Genomic DNA, 25,480 nt, shown 5'->3' on the forward strand with positions numbered 1-25,480 from the left:
ACAGGAGCAACAACCCAGGAAAAGACAAAAAACCAGGGGATACAAAACTTATCCCAACAGCCAGGAGTCCCCAACAAGGGACCCTAGGGAACAGCCGCACTAAGAACCTTGCGGCCAAAGGAAGCATCCGCCGATGCCTGAACATCTACTTTGTAGAATTTTGTGAAAGTGTGCACGGTCGACCAAGTCGCCGCCTTACACACCTGGGCTACAGAAGCCCCATGACGACAGGCCCAAGACGTACTCAGAGATCTAGTAGAGTGCGCCTTCACAGGCACAGGGGGAACCTTCCCCTGCAAGGCATAAGCCTGTTCAATGGTCTGCCTGATCCATTTGGCAATGGTAGAGGCGGAAGCCGCCATGCCCTTCCGAGGACCCTCTGGAAGAACAAACAAGGAGTCCGTCTTTCGAAAAGACTCAGTCGATTTAAGGTAAACCCTAATCGCTCGAACAACATCCAGAGAATGCAATCTCACCTCCTTAGGATGTTTAGGCTTCGTGCACAACGAAGGCAAAACAATATCCTCGTTAAGATGGAATTCCGAAACTCGTTTCGGCAGAAAAGAAGGATTAGGTCGCAAGACCACCTTATCCAAATGAACAACCAGGTACGGAGACTTGCAGGACAAAGCCGCCAGTTCCGACACTCTGCGAGCCGAAGTGATCGCCACCAAAAAGGCGACCTTTTTGGACAACATAGACAACGAGATCTCCCTGATCTGTTCAAAAGGAGCACGTTGTAACACAGACAGGACTAGATTCAAGTCCCAAGGGGGCAAGGGATCCCTCCTAGGAGGAACCAGATGCCGCACACCCTGAATAAAAGTGCCAACCAAGGAGTTGGAAGCTACGGGACGTTGAAACAGAACGGCCAGCGCAGACACCTGACCCTTTATCGTAGCCAGCGCCAAACGCTGATCGACACCCGTCTGAAGGAAAGACAGCACACGGGAAACCGAGTACGTGCGGGGTGAAAACCCCCTGGACTCACACCAGGCAAAATAGGCCTTCCAAGTACGGTAATAAACCTTTCCCGAGGAAGACTTCCTCGCGTTGATCAAGGTATGAACAACCTCTGGAGAGAGACCCTTCTCCTTCAGGACCTCGGTCTCAACAGCCAGGCCGTCAAAGCCAGCGACTGTAAAGCAGGATGGTAAATCGGTCCTTGAGACAGTAGATCGTCCCGAAGAGGCAGACGCCAGGGGGCGTCGACCGCCAGATTCACGAGGTCTGCGTACCAGGACCGGCGAGGCCAGTCCGGTGCCACAAGAATCACCGTGCTGCGTTCCGAGTGTAACCTGCGAAGGAACCGGGACAGCAACTGAATCGGTGGAAACGCGTACATCAGCCTGTACTGATGCCACGGGGCCACTAACGCGTCCGACGCGTCTGCCCGAGGGTCGCGCGTCCTTGCCACGAACCTCTTCACCTTGTAGTTGAGGCGAGACGCGAACAGGTCCACATCTGGAAGACCCCACTTCGCGCACAACATCTGGAAGACAGCCGGGTGGAGAGACCATTCCCCCTGATCCAGGGTCTGGCGACTCAGATAGTCCGCCTGCCAGTTCTCCACTCCCGGAATGTGAACCGCCGTTATCGCCGGGACATGAGTCTCGGCCCAAGACAGAATGTCGGCCACTTCTCGAGCCGCTCGGGCACTCCTGGTGCCCCCTTGGTGGTTGATGTAGGCCACCGCCGTGGCATTGTCCGTCTGCACCCGAACCGGGCAGCCCTGCAGCCGGTCCGTCCAGCGATGAAGACAGAGCCTTATCGCACGCAATTCCAGAATGTTGATCGGGAGGGAAGACTCCCCCTCCGACCAGGTCCCCTGGGCGGACAGAACGCCCAGAACACCACCCCAGCCCGACAGGCTGGCATCCGTGGTGATTATCGTCCACGAGATCGGACGAAACGACTTGCCCCCGGACACCAACGGGGACTGGAGCCACCACAGGAGGTTTTCCCTGGTGCGATGACTCAACGAGATCTGAAGATCCAGAGATTGAGGTCGCCCGTCCCACTTGGACAAGATCTCCGCTTGGAGACCCCGCGTGTGAAACTGCGCGAAAGGAATCGCCTCGAAAGCCGAGACCATCAATCCCAGACATCTCATACACGTCCGCAGAGACGAGTTCGGAACGTCCCTGAGGGACCTGACTCCCTCCTGAAGAGTCCTGAGTTTGTCTTCCGGCAGGAAGACCTTCGCCTGCACCGAGTCCAGTATCATTCCCAGATAGGGAAGACGAACCGACGGACTCAGAGTCGACTTTGGAACATTTATCGTCCAACCGAACTCCTGCAGAGTTTGCATCGTGACAGACAGGTCCTTCTCCAGACCCTGACTGGTCGCAGACCGAATCAGAATGTCGTCCAGATACCCCAGGACAGAAATGCCCTGGGCTCTCAATAATGCCAGAACCGGTGCAAGCACCTTGGTGAAGACCCGCGGAGCCGAGGCGAGCCCAAAGGGCAACGCCACGAACTGGTAGTGATCCTCCGCAATGGCAAATCGAAGGTATCTCTGATGACCCTCGAATATGGGGATGTGAAGATACGCATCCTTCAAATCGATGGAGGCCATGAATTCCCCCGGAACCAGGGCAGCCACCACCGAGCGCAGGGATTCCATGCGGAACTTGCGAACCCGCACAGAGCGGTTCAGAGCTTTCAAGTCCAGAATTGGACGAACCTTGCCCTCCTTTCTGGGCACAGTGAACAGATTGGAATAAAACCCCCGAAATCTGTCCCGATGAGGCACCGGAACCACCACTCCCTGAGCCCTCAGGTCCCGCACCGCCAGGCGCAGATCCCGCAGGCGCTCTGGAGACAGTTGTAGATTTGAGGGAAAAAATCTGCTCTCTGGCCGAGAGAGAAACTCGATCTTGTAACCAGATCGAACGATTTCCAGAACCCATCTGTCCCGCACACGGGCCAACCAGGGCTGAAGAAAACCGAGCAAGCGTCCCCCCACCCCAAAACTGGGTGAGGGCGCCCCTTCAGGCCGAACTGTTATGGGCCGCAGGTCCGGATTGGCCGGACTTCTGTTTTCCAGACCAGGGCTTCTTCTGAGAGCCCTGGCCCTTGAACGGTTTGCCCTTGTAGTGCGGCCGAAAGGCACGAAAGGACCCCTGAGGGGGCCGAAAATTAGCATGCTTCTTCCCAGAAGCCCCCTTAGCCTTGGGGAAATGGGGCAAGAGAGTGCTCTTACCCCCAGTAATCCCCTTAATCAACACATCCAGGGACTCCCCAAAAAGGCGAGACCCATCATAAGGCAGATTGGCTAAGGTTTTACGTGAAGATTGGTCCACCGACCAACATTTCAACCAAACCAGGCGGCGAGACAACACCGCCACGCTGTGCACACGCGCGGCCAACGGAATCAGGTCCAGGTCCGCATCACACAGATACATGACACCCTGGTGGATCTGATCCACCATATCCAGGGTCGCCGCTGAGGCCGAATCGGCCACTAGGACGCGCCTAAGCATTTGCGTCCAACTTGCGATCGCCTGGGCCGCCATGAGAGAAGCAAACAGAGCCTTAAGCATAGAACCCGTAACAGAATAAGTATGACGGGCAAGAGACTCCAGTCTCCTATCCGTGGCATCACGGAAAATAGGGGATCCCTCTGCCGGGATCGCAGTGGCTTTGTTCAAAACCGCAATAGCATGATCTACTGGCGGAGGCACACACCACCGTTCATCAGTGGCAGGCGAGAAAGGATAACGCAGCTTAAATTTACTTGGTACCGCAAAAGGCTTGCGCAAATCGCGCCATTGGTCCTTAACAGCGCGCTGAAAATCAGCATTGCAGGGAAAGACCTGCGGCGTCCTGCGTTTCCTCTGCGTCCCATAAGCCGCCAAGGCAGCTGGGGGACACACCTCGTCCTGCAAACGTAGCGTCTGCTTAATGGAAGCAATCAACTCATCCATGATTGCAAGCTCTTCAGGCGAGCCAGGGGGAGAATTATCAACCCCCTCAACTTCAGCCTCTACCTCAGACCCCACTAGATCCAGAGAGGAGCGGGACCCCGATAGGGGGGTCCCCGCCAGAACAGCCCCATCACCTTCACCCTCAGAATCAGAGGACAGAGCAACTCTGGGCCGTTTAGTAGATTGAGCAGCCACCAGCATTTGCACCTGTGCAGCAAGGCCAGCCACAATAGTGGCCAAATCCCCCCCTGGGGGGGAAACAGCGGTCCCCTGGCTTTTCACCAAGACTGTGGGAAATTTGCCCTCCTGAGAATCCATTGCCCCTGTATGCCAGACAACCAAGGGTTAACTGCCCCCTTACAGCAAGCGCGGCAAGCGCAGCCCACCGCACCACACTCAGGCACAATGAGACCCCCACAGGGAATATACAGACTGAATACAGGCAATGGAACACAGGAATAGAAGGATAAAACCTGAGGAGACTCCGCTGCTGCTGCTGCCTCGATCGGTGCTTCCAGGAGAGAGGAAGTGATGCTGCCAGGGCGCTCTATGTAAGCCTATGGAGGCTACAAGAAAATGGCCGCCGTGCATGTAAACCATGCGGCCGGAGCGGGCGCCGGTAAAATGGCGCCGTTTGGCGCCGAAATCGCCGCTCCACAGTGCATAAAATCACACACAATATCATCCCATAATATGGATACATGTTAGATCGCCGCAGCGATCGCTGTATATGCCCCAACATGCCATTAAAAACATGCCCCACAGCACACAGCTCCTCACACTGCCCAGCCTGACATACTCAGTGTCATACAGCTCCCCCCCCCCCCCTTGCAGCCCACAGCATGCAGCCGAGAGATAGGGAGACAAGCAGTGTGATTAAAGGCAGGTTACACAGTCCCAGACTGAGACCCCCCCAGACAGACAGGTCCCCACATAGATACACTTACCTCACATGGCGTGGGGAACCCGCACAGGCGAACAAGCCGCTGCACATGAGGCAGGGAGAGTCGCTACTCAAGACGCACACAATGGCGGTTCAGAAACCGCACAGCGTCCGGTGAGGTAGCCACCTCACCAATCATCCCTGCACCGAACAGGGATGGGTCGTTCACCGTGCCAGGAGCGTTACCTGGCTGAACGCTCGATGGCAGACTGGGAAGCCACTGACCCACGACCTGCGACCAGGGGGATCAGCCCGAGACCCAGTCCGCATGATCCTCTTCGTCCGAAGAACTAACTAATGCTGACAAAAATAACAGCTAAGTAAAGGTAGAGAGAAAACTCAAACAAAATATCAAAAAGAAGAAAGAGTCTGGGACAAAAAGTCCCAGCACAGAGAGAGCCAGCCACTCCTGACAAGCTAGACATTAAAACTGAGATATGGTTGCAGGAAGTAGGAGGGTATTGACTGAGGGGACCACCCCTTGAGGGTGGGATATGTTAAAGCTTTATTGTTAACATATTCTGTTGCCTAGCTACTCCTTCGGAGCAAAGTCTAATACCCCATATGTGACGAATATGAAGAGGCGGCGACTGTCGGAGGACGTAAGAGAAAGCACGTTTTTACAGCTGCTTTTTCCTGGCATTAGAAGTGGCTCTGCAGCTTGTTTTTTCTGGTGTCCTGTGTGCATGGGGCCTAAAAGTAAATAGTAAAATTGAAAAAGAACTTCTATGCACCACTAGAGTCATCTCTGGCCATACACGTACAGATATCTTTCATTAACCAGTTGAAGACCAAGTCTTTCCTGGCACTTTGTGTTTACAAGTTTAAACCAGTATTTTTTGCTAGAAAATTACTTATAACCCCCAAACATATATATATATATATATATATTTTTTTTAGCAGAGACCTCAGGGAACAAAATGGCAATTGTTTGAATTTTTATGTCACACATTATTTGCGCAGCAGTTTTTCAACGTAATATTTTGGGAAAAAATACATTTAAAAAAAAAAAAAAAAAAAAAAGTATATACCCCAATTTGTTTGTGTAATATGAAAGAAAGATGATGTTACGTAGAGTAAATAGATACCCAACATGCCATGCTTTAAAATTGTGCAAGTTCGTGGAGTGGCGACAAACTACGATACTTAAAAAGCTCCAAAGGCGACATTTTAAATGGTTTTACAGGTTACGAAGGAGGTCTATGCTAGAATTATTGCTCTCGGTCTAATGTTCATGGTGATACATCATGTTTGGTACGAACACCGTTTATGTGTGCATGCATTTGCGACTTACTTATGCATTTGCTTCTTCACGTGAGCATGAAGTGATGGGGGCACTTTAATTTTTTTTTTTATTGGATTTTTTTAATCCCTTTCATTCTTATTACAAGGAATGTTAACATCTTCTCCGGCGACGATTCTGAAAGCGTTCCAGCAGCTTATGAGCCACTCAGAACACTTTCAGGAGAAAGCCAGCCACCGACTGAAAAAAAACAACAGGGATATGGCTGATATCTTCAGCCATAATCTAGGTAAACCACTTGCCAACCGCAAAGTAACTTCAGCTCTCCGCCCCCTTTTTTCTAGCAGCTCAGACAAGCCTTATCATTTCTGTACTTTGAACTGAACAGATGTAGAGAAGAGTAGACTGCAGATAAACGGGTATAACTTATGCAGTGGGATTGGTTTCATCTCTGTGTATCACCTGAGGTCAATTCGCTGGGTATACGCAAGGGTAACCGCTTTAAGTCTACTGGTCAGGCAGAGGTGCTGATTGGTCAGCTTAACTAAAAAGCTGACCATAGATAGATCAAAATATGGCTGATTCAGCAGGTAGCGGACAGATTTCAATCCCTGTATGGCCGTTCTGCCTCAACAGAAGTCAATCTAACGCTTGACTTCTGTCAAATGAGAATGTTGGAAAACTCTTGGAGATCAGCAGCTGCAGACACTGATCGATGTATCCTTACAATGTAGAAGTCCCCGCTATCAGAATACAATGACACAGCAGGGAGGATTCCTCCATCCACATCACTTGTGTGGATAGGGGAATTCATTTTTTTTTTTTTTTTTTTTTTGATTGGTCAGTCTGCTGGCTGATATAAAAAAAAGTCAGTCATCGATAGTCTGCCTGTCCATTCCTCAAGCCAATTCAGCATAGAACAAAATGACGGCTTAGGCATGTCATATTACTGGCTGCAACAACATTTTCTCAGTGTCAGGTAAGTTTTTTTAACAGCTCCCATGTGTTTATATATTGCAGCAAAACTGTTCCAATAAATCACCATAACAACATGCATACACCAAATTATTCAATCTTCTATGTTTATGTATTTTTAATTTATTTTGCAATATTTTCTAACCTGAAGCTTTTAATAACATTTGTTCTTGATAAACTTCCTGTTACATGTTGAGAATACTTTATTTCTATCTCCCAACTGTGCAGTCATGCGATTACAAGGGCTTCTGATTGGGGCATACAGGTGGGAATCTTAGCACTCATTGAGCAGGCATGGTCCACTGTTATCAGCATCAGGATACTCATCATACAAAATGCCATGTAGCCATCTCCAGGAGCATGTATATGGGCAGGAAGTGGCTGAAAAGAGGCTGCAGAAGATCACCAACACTAAGGCCCCTTTTACAGGGGCATTCAGTCTAGATCCATCTGCAGATCCAGACTGAACCACAATGATGTCTATGTGTGGGTAGATATAAACAAATTACATCCGCCTACTTCCATGTCTGTTCAGGTAAATTTTTTTCTAAATGGAACAAGTCTGTGACCTTTTCCGTTTAGACAGATCTGAACTGCTGTAAACATATGCCATCTGTTTATGTCTGTTCTGTTTATGTCTGTTTTTAGGGAAGAAACATTTTTTGTTTATACCGTTGTCACCTCAGATTAGTCTTTGCAACAACTAAGTGATATAATGTATTGTATTATATTGTAATCTATTGTTTGGTTTCCAATCATGTGTGGTCTTGGTCACTATACCATATTAAAGTGATTGTAAAGTCTCGTTTTCTTTCCCATAAAAATAACAAACGTTATACTTACCTGTTCTGTTGCAGTGGATATGCAGAGAAGTCGAGATCCTCCTCTTCTCGGGTCCCTGGCTGGAGCTCCTGGTCCCTTCCTCCTGTTGAGTGCCCCCACAGCAAGCAGTTTGCTATGGGGACACCTGAGTCATAACTCCTCGTGTCTATTTAGACAAGGAGCCCCGCCTTGTCCCCTCTCTCTCCTGATTGGCTAGCTGGCTTTGATTGAAAGCAGCAGCAGCCAAACTGAAGGGAGAATCTCCGATGGCTGAGACACTCGTGGACATCGCTGGACACAGATGGACCTCAGGTAAGTATTAGGTGGGCTGCTGCACACAGGTTTTTTATCCTAATGCATAGAATGCATTAAGATAAAAAAAAACCTTCTGACTTTTTACAACTCCTTTAATTGCATGAAAATCGTTTGTTCATACAAGGAAAAAAAAAATGTAGAATGATGTAAATTGATCTGAAAAACTGAACGGAAGTGAAAACTGATGTAAACTGAACTGAACTGTGGGCAGCATAGTAGCTAAGTGGTTAGCACTTCTGCCTAGCAACACTAGGGATGCTCGTTTGAATCCCAACCACGGCACTACCTGCCTGGAGTTTGCATGTTCTCCCTGTGCCTGCGTAGATTTTCTCTGGGTACTCCGATTTCCTCCCACACTCCAATAACATGATGATAGATTAATTGATTGATTTTTTAATTAACTGTATAAATTGGCCCTGGTATGTGTATATATGAATGCGAGTTAGGGACCTTAGATTATAAGCTCCTTGAGGGCAGGGACTGATGTGAATGTACAATATATATGTAAAGCGCTATGTAAATTCAAGGCGCTATACAAGTAACTGTAATAAAATAAAATGAAGACATGGATGTGTAAACAATCAGTTTTGTTCTGTGATGGATGAAGCCCCTGGTGAAAGGGGACTTAGATGCAACAAAGGATGAAAATAAAAGCAAGTATTTAAAGCGGAGTTCCACCCTGGGAATATATTTTTTAATAAAAATACCCCCGGGACAGTCAGGGCTAGTACATTCCACAATGGCTAGCCTCTGATCTGTCCCGGGTTATACTTACCTTTTAGGAGAAATACTTACCTTGAAAAAATATTGTCCAGCGCTGCCATCTCAGGAGTGGGCAGATTGAAGCCAGCGCGATCCTCTTCTGCATCCTCTTCCGTCTTCTTCGGTCCCACGATGCACTGCACCGGCCCGCCGTCACTTCCGGTGCCGCAGCATCATCCCTCCACAGCTTCTGGGCATGCCCAGAAGCAGTTTAGAAGGGAATGATGCGCGCGCGCCGGAACTGACGTCGGGGCCGGTGCAGGCGCAATGATTCCTGGGAGCGATGACGTTCAGCTCCCAGGAATCATTGCAAAGCCAGGAAGTGACGAATCGCCGTGGCCGCCGAGGGGAGGAAGAAGGAAGCAAGGTAAGTATATTTTCTTCTATACGAGGTAAGTAAAAAAAAAAAAAAAAAAAATTGTGATTATCCATTTGTTTTTCAGGTGACCCGGAGCGAGAAGATGGAGGCAAGTATAAATTTAGGGTGGAACTCCACTTTAAATTTAAAAATTATCTCTGGGTTCAATTGTAGCGAGAGCCCCACTTTGGGGGTAAATACAATGGTAATGCTGGTTTCCTAAACTATAAATGTCAGTGTTACGCCTGAGAACTTTGTAATGTATAGATATACTGTCTATATCATTTATGCATCATCCTCTTCTGCCAGCTCCCTTTTTTTTTTTTCTTGTTTATTATGTGCCATGCTTTTGTACATTGTACGCATTACTTACAAATAACTCGGTTTAAAGAATTAAAAGATCAACTCTGGGCAAATATTACCGGATGATAGGGGGAGCTCTGAGAAAATGTAAGCAATTTATGATACAGTGTTTCAGCAACCTAAATGCCATTTATTTAGGGTTTACATCTATATGAAGCCTCCCAGTGCAGTTTCAATGCTGTGATGAGAGGTCTTTGTAGTATAAACATGCTGTGTAAAGAACGCACAAACCGCTACAGTTTCCATGTGCACCAAATGTAACCACAGATACCAAAACTGTCTCATACAAAGGTAAAGCCAAGTGCTTGCTCTGGGATTTACTAACAGTTCACAGGTACTGTAAAACTGCACTGCAGCATTACTGTGAATAAACCCTTAACGTACAATCTAGCTGATCTCCTAATCCAAACAAAACCATTTGCCTTATCTTCACCGCCAGCTTTAGGGGCCCATTCACACCATTGTGATGCACGTAATGCTACAAATGATAAACCGTAGAGAGGAATAGACCTGTAAACCGGTGATTCCATGAGCAAAAGAAAGAACTTTGCGACCCCCAACAGATTGTTCCTTTCTTTCATGCTGCACAGCCATGGAGAGTCTCATTGGTTGCTATGGACAAGAAGAACTAAACTTCCTTTAGTTATTTTTATATACAAAACGCCAACTCCCTATTAGGCTTACTCTGATGGTGGCGGGTGGGAAAATGCAATGGAGGAATCCTATTGGTTGTTATGAGCACGAAGAACAAGTATTCACACGTTTGATCAGAAGGCCCTCTGCTGCAAGATGCCTCAAAAATAAAAAATAAAAATCACTTTACTGCAGTATGTGCTATAAACTGGAAGGAATACATCTGTGCTCTAATCTTATATGCCTTCATCATGCTTGCCTATTAACATCGGGTAATGCCAGGAGTTTTAGACTATGAAAGGCATAAGCTTGAAGTGGCCCATCAGGTCCACAAAAGTACATAAACTAACATTACTGGTAAAGCGTAGGCACCTTTAAATGCTTGCTAGTACTGGAGCTAGTCTTCAAATAAGCTCCTGGTTGTACAGGACCATGGATCCCCCCCTCCTGGTTGTACAGGACCATGGATCCCCCACCTGGTTGTACAGGACCATGGATCCCCCACCTGGTTGTACAGGACCATGGATCCCCCTCCTGGTTGTACAGGACCATGGATCCCCCTCCTGGTTGTACAGGACCATGGATCCCCCTCCTGGTTGTACAGGACCATGGATCCCCCTCCTGGTTGTACAGGACCATGGATCCCCCTCCTGGTTGTACAGGACCATGGATCTCCCTCCTGGTTGTACAGGACCATGGATCCCCCTCCTGGTTGTACAGCAGGACCATGGACCCCCCTCCTGGTTGTACAGGACCATGGACCCCCCTCCTGGTTGTACAGGACCATGGATCCCCCTCCTGGTTATACAGCAGGACCATGGATCCCCCTCCTGGTTATACAGCAGGACCATGGATCCCCCTCCTGGTTGTACAGGACCATGGATCCCCCTCCTGGTTGTACAGGACCATGGATCCCCCTCCTGGTTGTACAGGACCATGGATCCCAAGGCTGAAAAACAGGCCTTGACTTCTCACAAAAGTGAATTGAAATATTGTCCCTTCCCAGGACTTCACCTGTCCTCATCATTCAACTGTCAAATGCCACCATGTTTCTGACACTTGTATGACTGGGAGATGATCTCAATGTAGACTTGGAGAGAAGATGAGGACCTAAATACGGTCTGGTGGTCCTGTTCTGACACGGTGGGAACTGTCAGTTGGTAAACCTTTTAAGGAATTTACATAAAAGGAGGACAATACAGAGAAAATCAGCAGTACACAGCAGGCATGCAATTTCTAAGCTGAAACTTTGCAGCTGGTGTGAATGGGAAGGTGCTGAGCCAAGCAGCATTGTGTGTAATGGCTGTTGTCAGAGGTTTTCTGGTGCAGGTTTATTTCTTTCTACAGGCCCAAAGAGTTCTAAAGCACTGCTCTTTTATTCCAAACAGTGCATCCAAATACGAAGCAAACATAGGTAACCGCCACATTGATTTTACATATTTATTACTGAAATCTAAGTTTCCTCTGGTTTTCTCTTGTAACATTACCCTTTCAGATACATTAAAACATTTGTAATTAAAAAAAAAAAAACCTTCAACCTTTATGTATAATCTGAATGCACAACATATGAATTAATATGCCCTATCACTACGCATGAAGGCAGCTCGCACCCCACCAGGGAGTTTAAACAGAAAGTCTTCTAATAGTGAGAGCAATCATCTGCATGGCTGACTCTGCGGTGAGGTTCATGTCACCACATCGTACACAAATACAGAGCAAAGGAGGAGGGTACTTGGGGAAGAAATAAAGGTCCGCTCTAAGAATCATGTTGAATAAATGCACAAGTACCATGTAATCTCCAGCAATTTACACGTAAAACAGCCTTTATGGCCAAGTATGCCACTATGTAAACCAATTAAGCAGTCTATTATTCAAAACATGTGGTGTATGGGGTCTACCGGAGATCAGGTGGCATCGCCGCTCATTATTAACCAGACAGCTCTGAAATGTAGATCTGCATCCCTCCTCACACATGACTGACTAATGAATCATGGAAGTAGTAGATTGTGGTGCATGCAGGGACCTCACTCACCCTGGTCCTGCAGCCACTCCATTAATTGTTCACTGGAAGGCAGCTGTAGACTCTCCCTATACCAGCCATTCAATCCTTTCCCTGCAAATCCTGCTGGCACCTTCACATCACTCCCAGTACACACATCGGATCCATGGATAGAGCGGAGATGAAGAGAGCGAGTGTCGTCCCTGTCTGTTTATCTGCGTGTCTGGGAGATGAGCCTGGATGTGAGTGGAAAGGGGGGGGGGGGTATGGGCCAGGAGCTGGTCAATTACCGGCACAGGGGGCTCTCTTGGGGATGCCTGTTAGAGTGTGCAGGGGCGGGGACCTCCGGGAGGATGGAAAAGGCTTATGGAATACTACATGATGGATACGGGAGCAGCAGTAAGAATATCAGATTCCACTTAACCATAGCACAGGCTGATGTGTACTGCCTGGTTTTACAGTCTCCTACGAGCTGATACTGCTTCTGTGCCTGCTATACTGCCAACATCCCAGCTATCCTCTATCAAGCTTTGTGTTACAGAGCAATGCAGCTGGAGGAGCTCTCCATGGTCCTGACCACGCTGGACTATGTCACTAGCACAGATCTGATAGGAGGGGGAACAGGAGAATCTTCCCCTCATAAAATTATAGTAACCACATAGCAGTGGAATTCCAAGTGAAAAAAACACAATCATTGGAGAAAAGCAGCCGAACGCCCCGTCATTACTTACAGCGTGTAACAGAACACCTGTTTTCTAACAGGTTACGCTTATTCATTAAGGATATCAAAGAAACCTGTATAAGAAGCCCCAAATTGAAATAGACATTCTCTCACTCCCAGCCAGCAAAGCTGAACACATTCAGTTTTACTGCAAGTGACATCCCAGCCACAGAACACGTGCACAGTCCCTGAAACTGAGGCCTCCAAGTTGTGCCAACCACACACAATGCACCTGGCAGCCAGAAACCATCTGCCTTGGTGTAAGTTCGCCTTTTAAAAAAAAAAAATGAAAAGGTTAACTAATGGCGCTTTTCCACTGCATGGAACTGTACCGGTTCGGCACGCTTTTGTGCTTTTCCACTGCTGGTACCGCATGGTATAGGGTCGGAACGGTTCGGTACGGTACGGTATAGGTTTTCTTTTCCACTGTATGGAACCGAACAGTACGATACGGCTCTGAAAAAACAGTACCTACTCGATTGTGGTTCCAACAGGTACCAAACTGGTACCATATCCCACAATCCTTTGCATGCAGTCACTACTAGCCACTGGTCAGAGAATCCCACCCACCCCGTTGTTATCCTACCCACTTAACTTAGTACTACTTTAGTGGAAAAGCAAACCTATACCGTACCGTACCGAACCGTTCCGACACTATACCATGCGGTACCAGCAGTGGAAAAGCAAACCGGGCCAAGCAGGGCTGAGTAGAGCCGAGCCGGTACTTGCAGTGGAAAAGTGCCATAACACTCTACACCCAGCCTCCCCGGTTAAATCAGCTTCACCATCCACGCAGCAGTCCTCCTGGGGTTTAAAAACTGTGCGGTTCTGCCTCTTTTTTCCCTAGAGACGCTGGGATATATCAGAACAGTTATGATTGCTCAACAGTCATGTGCCAGTGCTGACCAATCAGAACCATTCTGATCTGTCCCAGCATCCCTAGGGAAAGAAGAGGAAGAACAGCATGGTTGCAAACCCCAGGACTGCTGCACTGGGCTACTTAGACTGTATTACCCATGCAGGTAAGTGCAGAGGGGGCCTGGAGGGGAGAAGGGGGTGGTGTGTCTGTAGGGTGTTAGTACAGCTTTTCACATATAAATGTGGTATGGTAATGGTGACGATTGCCCTGCTGATTCATGTTAAATGTGATCTTTAAATGGTACTGTATTTTCCGGCGTATAAGACGACTGGGCGTATAAGACCACCCCCCTAATTTTCAAGTTAAAACATAGGTTTTGGGCTATACTCGCCGTATAAAAGACTACCCCCTTGGGAAGCAAGGCAACACCATTGAAAAACCTCAGATTTCTCATAGATCTCCAAGGTACCCCAAGTACTGTAATACATGTAATCTCTCATAATATCTCCAAGGTACCCTAAGTATAAGTATTACCAGTAGATGTAATCTCAAGACGCTGGCTGTGTGGGTATCCTGTACCGGTATACCATATGTACCATAGCTTCGGCTACATACAGTATACCGCGCTGAGCCAATCACAATGAGCGATGTATTCTATTATTGAATGCAAAGCCTGCTCGGATTGGCAGAGTCAGAGAGATGGGCTGATGTTACTCCGCCAATCCGAGCAGGCTTTGTATTCAATAATAGAATACATCGCTCTCCCTGATTGGCTCAGTGCGGTACACTGTATGTAGCCGAAGCTACGGTACATATGGTATACCGCTACAGGATTCCCACACAGCCAGCGTCTTGAGAGATTACATCTACCGGTAAAACTTATTTATACTTGGGTTACCTTGGAGATATTATACTCGGCGTATAAGACGACCCCCCATTTTTGGGGGATTTTTTTCTACTAGTTAAAAATGAAAAGCTAAAGAACATTAAACTCTGCTTTACCTAAGGGCTGACTATATTTGAGCATGTCACACAAATCTTTGACCTCTCCCTCCAGAAGCTCCAGACAAGAGGACAAGCTGGCTCTGATCTGAAATAAGTATGCAGATAAGAAAAGTCAGAAGTTCTTATCTGCATATTTGCTTTGAATTGGGATTTCCAAAGTACTGAAGCAAGACCTTGGGCATGACAGCCAAGCAACTAGCTTGTGTAGAAAGAGAAATCAACAATGGTATCCCAAATGTTCCTCTTAAGAAAAGTTTTCTTTAAAATGTTAACATCTTCCAACCATGTAGCACATTAGTGCAGGCCCCTAACACCCACACGTCACATATATGCTTCCATGGAAGTTGAGGACTTTGTGTGCTGAGAGTATGCTCCCAGGACCGTGACCAAGCTGTCAGACAGCTACCAGTCTCTGTGATCAGGACCCAGTGGAATGGGCTCATGTGACCACGTGACAGCCAATAACAGTGATCATGTGATCAAGAGGTCCACCCTGCCTCCTGAGGTCAATACCATTTTAAAGGGTTGCCGGGAAGGGGTTAAACTAGCACAAAAGGTAACTCTTATCAATCAGGGGCAACCAAAGGGGTACATATAGTGGTGGTTAACAAACCAGCATAAAACCCAGTAGAGGAGAGAGAATTGATGCCTTAGCCCAATACTACTGAGAAACACATGTCCTCTTATGAAGCTGTTAGGACAAGACTTCCACCATCTCAACAATGGCAAGAAAGCTGAATGTTAAAAATATTTTCTCATGAAAAAAAAAAAAAAAAAATCTGGGCCTCTCCTAAAGGATAACTATGCTTTCATGAAATTAAATGGATCAAATTTAAGCCAATTCCTGCTGTATAAGCCAAAATTCATCCAACGTTTGGCTGTGTGCGTACCTCTCAGCTTGAAAAGTGGATTTTTCAATCTTGGGTTAAGGAGCTGGGAGGGAAATTCATGGGCAAACAGTGACTACATCTGAACAGATGAAGGCACCGTAAGTAATCTGCTGGTGCTGGCTGTCCGAATACATAAGGCGGCACTGCAAGTTCGTCCATTCACACTAATTAGCGTGCATAGGGGATGCGAGTGAGCATGCGAGTGTAGGGCAAGAGAAAATGCTAGTTCTTTGACAGTCCTACTGACTGAGGATAATTGGCAGATGAGCAAAATAAGGGAAAAGTCCTTACCTGCAAACTTGTGTGTCATTGGTTAAACACACTGATGAGGAGTAGAGATGGGCTCGGGCGTGGTTGCGTTCCCATGTGCCCGATCCCGCAAGGAAGCCGACACTGCACACCACTAATAACAGGCAGTGACAGGCAGTGAGACATTTCCTGATCTGAGCAACTGCGTATCGGGAAATGTCTCAGTGCCTGCGATTAGTGGACTGCAGTGTTGGCTTCCTGGTGGGATCGGGGACGTGCAAACTCGAACACGCCCGAGCCCATCTCTAATGCAAGATAGCATCAGCTTGCTTATTTCCAAGCGTCTATAAACGGCTAGCTTGATCGTGAAGTATGTTTGTTAGAGGTCTGTATTAGGGCCAGTTCATATTAAATGCAGTGCAAATTCGCTGCAAACTTGCATCACATCAAAATCGCAATCTGTTCATGCAAACTGGTTGCGAAGTGTATGTTAAGTTACCAACACCCTGAAATCAGTTTGCAAAACGCAGCGCGATTTGCAGAATCGGATCGCATGGGTGTGAACAGCCATGCAATCCGATTCTAGTGTGGACAAAAAAGGGTCCTGCACGAGTTTGGTCCGAAAGCCATGCGAATTCAGGCTGCCGTCGCACTAGTGTGAACCGGCCCTTACATTGGGGCAGCACAGTGGCACCTTTATTTTTGTAGCAGCCTGGCAGACAATGGGGTTGATTTATTAAAACTGGAGTGTGCAAAATCTGGTGCAACTATGCATAGAAACCGTTTTTTTTTTTTTTTGGTCAAACCCAGGGCTTGTTTTTTCTCTTTTTCTCAGAGAATAGGTGCAGGAACTCCTCCTGAGTATCCCCTTGTCTCCACCCCTGCCAACCTTCGAGCATCGTTACTTGGTTCCAACCCCCACCCACCTCCCAGTACTGCCCCTTTCAGAGAATATAGAACCAAGTAACATTTGTAGTATAAAGTAATTTGTATGGAATTTGTTAACGATAACAAGAAAAGCAGTCAAATAGATCCCTCCAGGAACAATGGACCACCTGAAACAAACCCCCCCCCCCCCAGCAATAATAAACCCCCGGCAGAAAAAACAGATCCCTCCCCCCCGCAGACAGCATCAATAGACTCTCCAGATCCCTCCCAGCAACAGAAGAGCCACCTCCAGCAACAATAGATCCCCCCACAGCAACAACAGACCTCCCCTCAGGCAAAAAAAATATCCCCTCCAATGACAATAGATCCCCAGCAGCCAGCATCAATAGATCCTGTAGCACACCCCAGCACCCCTTGCCATTACATACATTTAGTGCTGGAGGTGTCGGAACTGCGTTCCCGCTGAAAAAAAAAGCCCTGGTTAAACCTTAAAGAGGAAGTAAACCCTCCTCTGACACTTTTCCCTATAGGTAAGCCTATGATAAGGCTTACCTATAGGTACTGTAAATATCTCCTAAACATGCACCGTTTAGGAGATATTTACCTTACATGCAGCCAGTGACGTCACTGGCGCATGCGCTCTGAAGGAACGGCCACTGGTGCCGTTTCTTTAGAGACCCGCGCCGTGACTGACGGCGTGCGCGGGAGTGACGTCACCGCGGCTCTGGGCAATCAGATGGCCAGATGCCACGATCCCGGAAGACGGGCGACTGGACATGTCGCCCGTCATAGAAGTGAGCGGACGGCGGGGGCTCGTTCTAAGGTAAGTATTTCATAATGAGCTAGTATGCGATGCATACTAGCTCATTATGTCTCTTTCAGCTTGTAAAAAAAAATAATTGAACTGAGTTTACAACCTCTTTAATTGAACAAGCTGAAGTTAGAAGCGGATTGGCTAGCACGCACAGCTGCTCAAGATTTTGCACTCTCCAGTTTTAGTAAATCAACTAGTTTGTTTCTGGTGGTTGCAGAGGTTTTATTTGTGTCTTTCAACAAATGAAAAAACATTAGAAGTCAATTCATTTCCATCAGTTTGGCCCTTTCAGAGAAACAGTGTAATGTTTTCCAAAAGGCACTGTGGAAGTGTCAGCTATTTAAGGGTTTCCTGAATGGAAATATCAATTTTGTACTACTTTGCTAATAGCACAGACAACTGACCCTCGCCATCCTGAGCAGTCACTGACTGTAGTGATGACAGCATGTGTAGTCACTGAAAGCAGATTCTTTGCCATGTCCAATGTTAACACAACCATGTGACCATGAACATCAGCAACGCTCATTTGTAATGTTTTATCGAGATGTCTAATAGTGTTGCAGCAGACCATGACCTACATGCCATTATTAAAGTTAATCTATATCAGAACCTATTTTTGGTGGAGAAAATCAATGTGACCTTTCTTGCCAGCTTTCCCATTTGTAACCATGTGACACGCTATTAGGGAAACCAGTGATAACGCTGAATGATGAGACAGCACTCCAGTCATGACAAGATCACATGGGACACAGTTTATTATTCAGCAAACAGCACTTGAATAATGTTAAATGTCATAGATAAAGAGATTTTTTTTCAGGATGGGGATTTCCCTACATAACAAAGCAAGGCAGAACAAGACTAGCTATACCAGTGGGATCTGAGAAGCACAGGTAAGGAATTCTACAACGCTGGGAGATATGCCCATTCTGTCGCACAGGAAGGCAATGCTAAACCGGAGCAGTGAGACAGATTAGGAGACAAATTGACTGAGTTTGCAACTTGATTTATAAATTTCTTTTAAAAAGGCTTTAAAGCAAAACCACAATAGAATGAAACCGGACCCTGACCACTTCTTAATTCTGCGTTTGTTTAGAGTGATACAATATTCAGTGGTAAATCTGTACAAATCGGTCTCAGTTTTCAGGGGGGGGGGGGGACGAAACGCGTTTCACCATCTTCGACGTATGACATCACTCGGGGGGCTGTCTGCACCTGACAGCAGCCGGTCTCTCTTCTGTCTGCTACCTGAACCACAGGAGGTCCATTCCGCACAGAAAATGTGCCACATTATCACTGTTTGTAGGAAGCAAAGGTACCATGGGATATGTAGTCCCTAGAAATTAAACGTAGACTAATAGAATGAGTAGATGAGTAGCCAGAAAGCATGCAGGAAGAATCCAGGCAGTTGTGGAAACTGTGATACAAAAGTTAGTGAAATAAAAAAGCAGATGTTTGTTGCATATTGTTTGACCCATCTCAGTCAAAACTATAAACTGCATTTACAAATGCACATTTTTTGTCATAGGTCGCAAACTATATTAGAGTCACTGCCTGGCTTTGGCTACATACACAGGCGTTTAGACACACTGCAAATCCCTGCCGCATGAATCTAGTTATGAATGTGGATAGCTGCGACTGCAGAACCCGTACAGTGCAATGACAGGCTGTTGGCAGCTGCAGCCATTCGTGACTGTTCCCACAGCAAGTGATTACCTGCATTGCTCCTGACTGGATCCACTAAATGGCTTCTGGAAAATTACAAATGGAATTTGACTTTATTTCAGCAAAGTCTTTCTTAAGCCAGCCTTTAAAAGGTGCAATTTTATTTCCTGCAACCTTCCTGCGAAGCCATTGTGTTCTCCCGGTAAGGTGGGGGGGAGCCATACAAGCCTGAGAGAACACACAGTCATTATTGCTAGCGGCTATAGCTGCTGGCAAAAGTCACATAAAAAATCTGACAGGCTGGTTGTACCCATGTTAATCAACTTGGGTACAATGAGCCTGCCCATACATGGTTTGAATCTAAGCCAGTCTCTTCTAAACTGGCCAAGATGCGAACCGTCTATGGCTGGATTTTTTGCTCTTCTAGAAAACCCAGCTTTGTAAAACCTCTAGATAACAGTTCCATCCATCTTCGCTCTGGATCTCTGCAACTTCTTCAGAGCTACCACTGGCCTCTTGGCTGCTACTCTAATGCCCTCATTACCCCTTCTGGATTTTGGTGGAAGGTCTTTTCTAGAAACAATTATGGCTGTGCCATTTTATAACCATATTTTACATTTCATGATTTACCCATGCTCTGGGAAATGTTCAATATTTTGTATTTGGTTTTTAATTCCTATCCTGATTGGTGTGTCTCCAGTACTACCGCAAGAGGATGTTTTGATATCTTCTATCCTCTGCATGCCTGAATTTCACCAGTTCTAAATGGACAAAGCTCCAGCACTTTTGGGTAAAGATCTTGACCAATTCTTTCTGCCCCTGTACATTCCAACTGAGCCATCACTATAATGGGCTGTCTCATTTGACCAAAAAAAAATGCATGGGAAGGGGCATGCATGCTCCATCAAAATCAAGAAGTGCCAGCGCTTTGCTTGATCAGATCTGTCCAGCAGACAGGTGAAGGGCAATGAAGTGGCTGCACATTAACTTCAGTAACTTCAAAAACAAAAAAACTTTAAAAACAAAAAAAAACATGTTTAGAATTACTGGAAATGGTATTTATTTCCATGAATCATCCAGGACAGCTACTGGGAGAGATGCTTGGCTCCGCCCTCTACAGGGAACATAAATCAGACATAATTTAAAAGACCCTCCCCTTCCTCTGGCCCTCAGTTGTTTTGAAGATCAAGTAAACCTCCACCAATGTGTACCAGGCAGAGTAATAACAGAACCACCATTAAATCACCACCACCAAGGTAAATAAGGAGACCGATGCATAAAAGAATAGTGTGGGAATCTAGACGCTATTCTAGAAGATTCATGAAAATAATGTTACCGGTAAGTTTAATGGGGTTTTCCCCCTTCATTCAGAAAGCTACTTTGAGAGGATAAGCAAGATTCTATACCTTAGATTCTATACCTTAGATTCTATACCTTAGATTCTATACCTTAGAGAGGGACGACGCCTGTAGAACTTTCCTTCCAAAAGGGGAGGTCCTGGCTGGAGAGCATCTGGGCTCTGTAATGCTTGATGAATGCATGAGAGGACGACCAGACAGCAGCTTTGGAAATTTCTTCCCACAATGCTCCTGCTCTTTCTGCCCATGATGTGGCCAAATATCTTGTAGAATGAGCTCAAACTCTGGTAGGAGAGGCCTAAAAATCTGTAAGCCTCGCATATAGTTTCTCTGATCCATCTGGAGATGGAGCCCCTGGAAGCCTTAGTCCCTTTTTTTGGGACCACTAAAAAGGAAACTAACAGCTGAGAGGATTTCCTAAAACTACTATAAACCTGTACATAATGTAGAAGACATCTTTTCACATCCAAAAAGGTAAACCGTTCTTCCTCCGAAATCCTGGAGGGGGGTAAAAAAACTAGGAAGTACTACCTCCTGAGATCTGTGAAAACCAGTAGAGACCTTGGGTAAGTACAAAGGGTCAGGTTTAATCACCACCCTACCATCTAAAATTCCTAAGACAGAGTCTTTACAAGAGAGGGATTCCAAATCCGAAATCATTCTCCCCAAGTGATGGCTATATGAAAGGTGGTCTTTAAAGTAACCAATCTTAAAGAAGCCTCATTCAATGGTTCAAAAGGAGCTCTGGTAAGAGCATTCAAAACTAAAAACAGGTGTCAAGGGGGAATCAGTTTAATCAATCAATCTGGGAGTTCGTCTAGCCCTTGCTAAGAGAAATATCTTAATCAATGTCTCCTCAGCTAGCCTGAACTCCAAGAAAAGGGACAGAGCGGCAACCTGAACTCTAAATGTACTAACAGAAGGGCCTTTTTCTACCCCCTCCTGTTAAAAGTCCAGTATGCAGGAGATAGAAAAGGTGTCAAATCTGGCTTTCTTTTGCCAGGAAACAAAAGTCTTCCAAACCTTACTATAAATCTTTCTTGTGACCAACTTACAACTGTCCAGAATTGTACTAATAACCCTTTCTGAACACCCCTTTAGTTTTAAAAAGGCACCTCTCAGCCTCCAGGTCATCAAATTGTAAATCCGAGGGTTTGGATGGAATACTGGCCCCTGTCGCAGGTCTCTTTGATCCGGCAGGCGTCAGGGGGGAGCTTTTGAAATTTATTTTCCAGAGTGGAAAACCAACTCCTCCTGGGCCACCAAAGAGCAATCAGGATTACCTCTACTTTTTCCTGGACTCCCAGGATCGCTGTGGTCATTAAGCCTAATAACTGCATTATCTGGCGCAGGGAGGCTTGTGGAAGCAACCTGAAATTCCACATAGAGAGAATGAGCTTTGAGATCTTCTTTACCGGAAGAAAGATCATTTGGCTTACTGTGTCTATCAGGTAACCTAAAAAGGGAAGAGTCTGGGAAAGAACCAGACAAGATTTTTCCAGATTGATCTTCCAGCCCAATCTCTGGAAGGTCTGCAAAACCAATTCTAGATCTCCTAAAAAGGTCCTCTTTCTGCCACGCTAAGATCAAGAAATCTTCCAGATAGGGAATGATTGCAATCTTTTGCATTCGAAAATAGGCCATGACCTCGGCCATAATTTTTGCGAAAATTCTCGGGGCTGCCAAAGGGCCAAAAGGAAGAGCCCTGAACTGTCAATGGTGTGGCCCGTTCTCCGTGAGAATTGCAAATCTCAGAAATCTCTGGTGATCCAGGCAAACTGGCACATGAAGATAAGCATCCTGAAGATCCAGAGTTATCATCAATTCCTTTAAAGAGGCAGCAGATTCAGAACCTGCCACTGATGGAATACAATTCTCACATAACTTTTTGCAGCTATCAGACAACTTAGACCTACAGTTCCCACACTTTTTCTTAAAGGGTTTGTCAGCCTTGAGGGCAGCATTGGAACTGGCTGCAGCCAGTGGATCAGCCTGAGCGGGTGCTCCATCAGCAGGGATGTCTTCAGCATCCATCTGGGAAGACTCCTGACAGTTTGGTGAGGGATACTCTGAATGAGCGCCAACCCGCACTGCAGCGCCACTAGGCCAAGAACCTGCCCGGTGTCTCAGCAAGGCTCCCTGTGCCTCCTAGCAGCCGCCTCCCAGTCAAATTCCAGCCTGTCCAGACAGAATAAAAAATATGGCGTCTGGAAGTGCATCACTCTACTTCCGGCGCCAATCTTTTCACGTCACTGGAATTGCTTCATCCAATGCCATTTTGAACACCCGATGCGGAGAAAGGACACCAGGAGCAGCTCTCCCACCAATTCACCTCAACGAAATCCACCCTTGCCAGACGCACTCCAGATCTACAAGACACTGGGATGTAGAAGTCGACTGTTAAAGCAATAAGGCAAGTAATCCACAACAGAAAAAAAACGAAGAGGAACTCTTTTTAAGTAAAAAAAGAAGAAATACAGCAGACATAGCCACAACTAGTTTGACTATATAAACCAAAAAGGCGGGTCCGCCAACCACAGTTACCAGACCTAAAGAAAAAAGACAAACATTTCACTGTGTACTCCTGGAGAGTCCGGAAACAAAACAATGGAGGGTCAGAGGAAGGGAAGGGCCTTTTAAGAGCCCATTCACATTAGCGCGACTTGTCAGCCTGACAAGTCGTGGTATGTTGCGGTCCATTTAGTACAGGAACCATTCTAATAGGAGCGACACAAGTCGCTCCGACTTAGAAAAAGGGTCCTGTACTACTTTGGGGCGACCTCGGAGCGACTTGCATAGGCTTCCATTATGTGAAGTCTCTGCAAGTCGCGGTGCACGCGACTTCACAGGTCGCCTCCCGAAGTCGTGTCGCCTCAATTTGAATGGGCTCTTAATCATGTCTGCTTTGTGTTTCCCGTAGAGGGTGGAAGCAAGCATCTCTCCAAGTAGCTGTCCTGGAAAATAAAGGTGAGAATGCACCTTTTGTATTCATGATAAATTGTTCAATAATTTATTGGTGAACAGAATATCCATCTTGCACTTATACTAAATGAGATTTATTGTGTTATTGCATACATGGATTAATACGTACAATTATAAATAGGGTTTGTTTTCTTTTTAATGGCGGCAAAACAGAAATAGTGTAAACAGAAGGCGTTCACTCTTTAATACAGGCCGATTTCACAAATATTGCATCTTACCAAAAAAACCGAGGCTTAGAAAAGACTTTACAGTGAAAACCCAGAACTGTCTAGATGTGTTAAATTCTGCACAGCCGCTTTCCTCAGGCCAGGTTGGCAAGAAGACGAGTAACTACATGCCAAACTAGCAGAATGGAATCTTTGCTTGACCTTTATAGCACCACATGTAAGCTCATTCCGCCTACAAAAGACTCAAGACACAAAAGGGACAAAGTGTCTCAACAGCCAGAATTTAGAACAGTACAAAGGCTGGACCTACAAGTAAATAAAACAGGCTGTGTGTGCTGCTGCATATTAATGAATATAAACAGTGAAATGTACTGGTGAAGAATAAGAAGCCGCACTTGTATTTTAAGAGAAAATGTTGCTCTAAACCTGGGGTGAATTAAAAAAAAAAAAAAAAAAAAGTTGTACAGTTATGCAGCTTGTGTAAAACCTCATCTCATTCATTTTCTAAATCCTTCAATTGTTAAGGCAATGCTTACACAAGTACACAATGACATACACCAATCAGCCATAACTTTTATGACCACCCACCTATGGGCTCTTTCACACGGGAGTTCAGATCAGATCTGCCTGTCAGTTTTTTAGGCGGATCTGATCGGATGCCCCATTCAGCCCTATGGAGCAGCGGATGTCAGCGGAGACACCTCCGCTGACACCCGCTGCCATCCGCATCTGATCCTGTCCGTGAAATCCGGACGGATGGAAACCCTATTTTCCATCCGTCCTGGGGATCGAATCGGATGAGAGCGGACAGGCGGTCCGCTCTCATCCAATCCCGCATAGAGAGCATCTGCCGGCTCAGCGGGGATCGGCGGATCGATCCCCACTGAGCAGCACGGATCCGCCTACGGAGGTGGACCGTGTGAAAGAGCCCTATGAGTAGGACTCCCTTTTGTTGCAAAAAACAGCCCATGACTTATCGAGACATGGACTTCACTAGACTTCTGAAGGTATGCTGTCGTATCTGGCACCAAGTGCTCAGTAGCAGATACTAAGTCCTGTGGGTCGGGAGGTGGTGCCTCCATGGATCAGACTTGTTTTTCAAACATCCCACGCACACTTTAATTAGATTGAGATCAGGAGAAGCTACCCCTCAAACTTGTCGTTGAGTTCCTCAAAACATTCTTGAATAATTTTTGCAGTGTGGCAGGGCACATTATCCTGCTGAAAGAGGCCACTGCCATTAAGGAATACTGTTTTTTTGAAGGGGTATCCTTGGTCAGCGGCAATGTTTAGGTAGGTGGTACATTTCAAAGTAACAACCACATACATTGCCTCCACCAGCTTGCCTTCTTCACATAATACATCCTGTTCCCAGCTCCCCAGGAAAGATACACCGACAACCCCCAGCCATTCATATGATGTAAAAGAAAATGTGTTTCATTAGACCAAGCCGCATTCTCCCATTGCTCCATTGTCCAGTTCTGATGCTCATGTGTCCATTATAGGCACTTTGGCCACGGGCACGGGTCAGAAAGGGCAT

General features: G+C 46.4%; 1 protein-coding gene across 4 annotated transcripts in view; it reads right to left on the reverse strand.

The window, feature by feature from the left end:
- The window catches only part of ABR (ABR activator of RhoGEF and GTPase), a 716,822-nt gene that overhangs the window by 494,831 nt on the left and 196,511 nt on the right, over positions 1–25,480 (reverse strand). The window contains exon 1 of one of the 4 annotated variants that reach the window (XM_082247582.1): positions 12,379–12,554. The exons of the other annotated variants lie outside the window; for them this stretch is intronic. Within the exon in view, the coding sequence (XP_082103708.1) occupies positions 12,379–12,400 (22 nt within the window). The 5' untranslated portion in view covers positions 12,401–12,554. Of the gene's footprint in view, positions 1–12,378; positions 12,555–25,480 lie in introns of those variants that run through there. 4 annotated transcript variants of the gene reach the window in all.

Source organism: Pelophylax lessonae (assembly GCF_965119305.1).
Source record: "Pelophylax lessonae genome assembly, chromosome: 2".
In the NCBI taxonomy this organism is placed as follows: domain Eukaryota; kingdom Metazoa; phylum Chordata; class Amphibia; order Anura; family Ranidae; genus Pelophylax; species Pelophylax lessonae.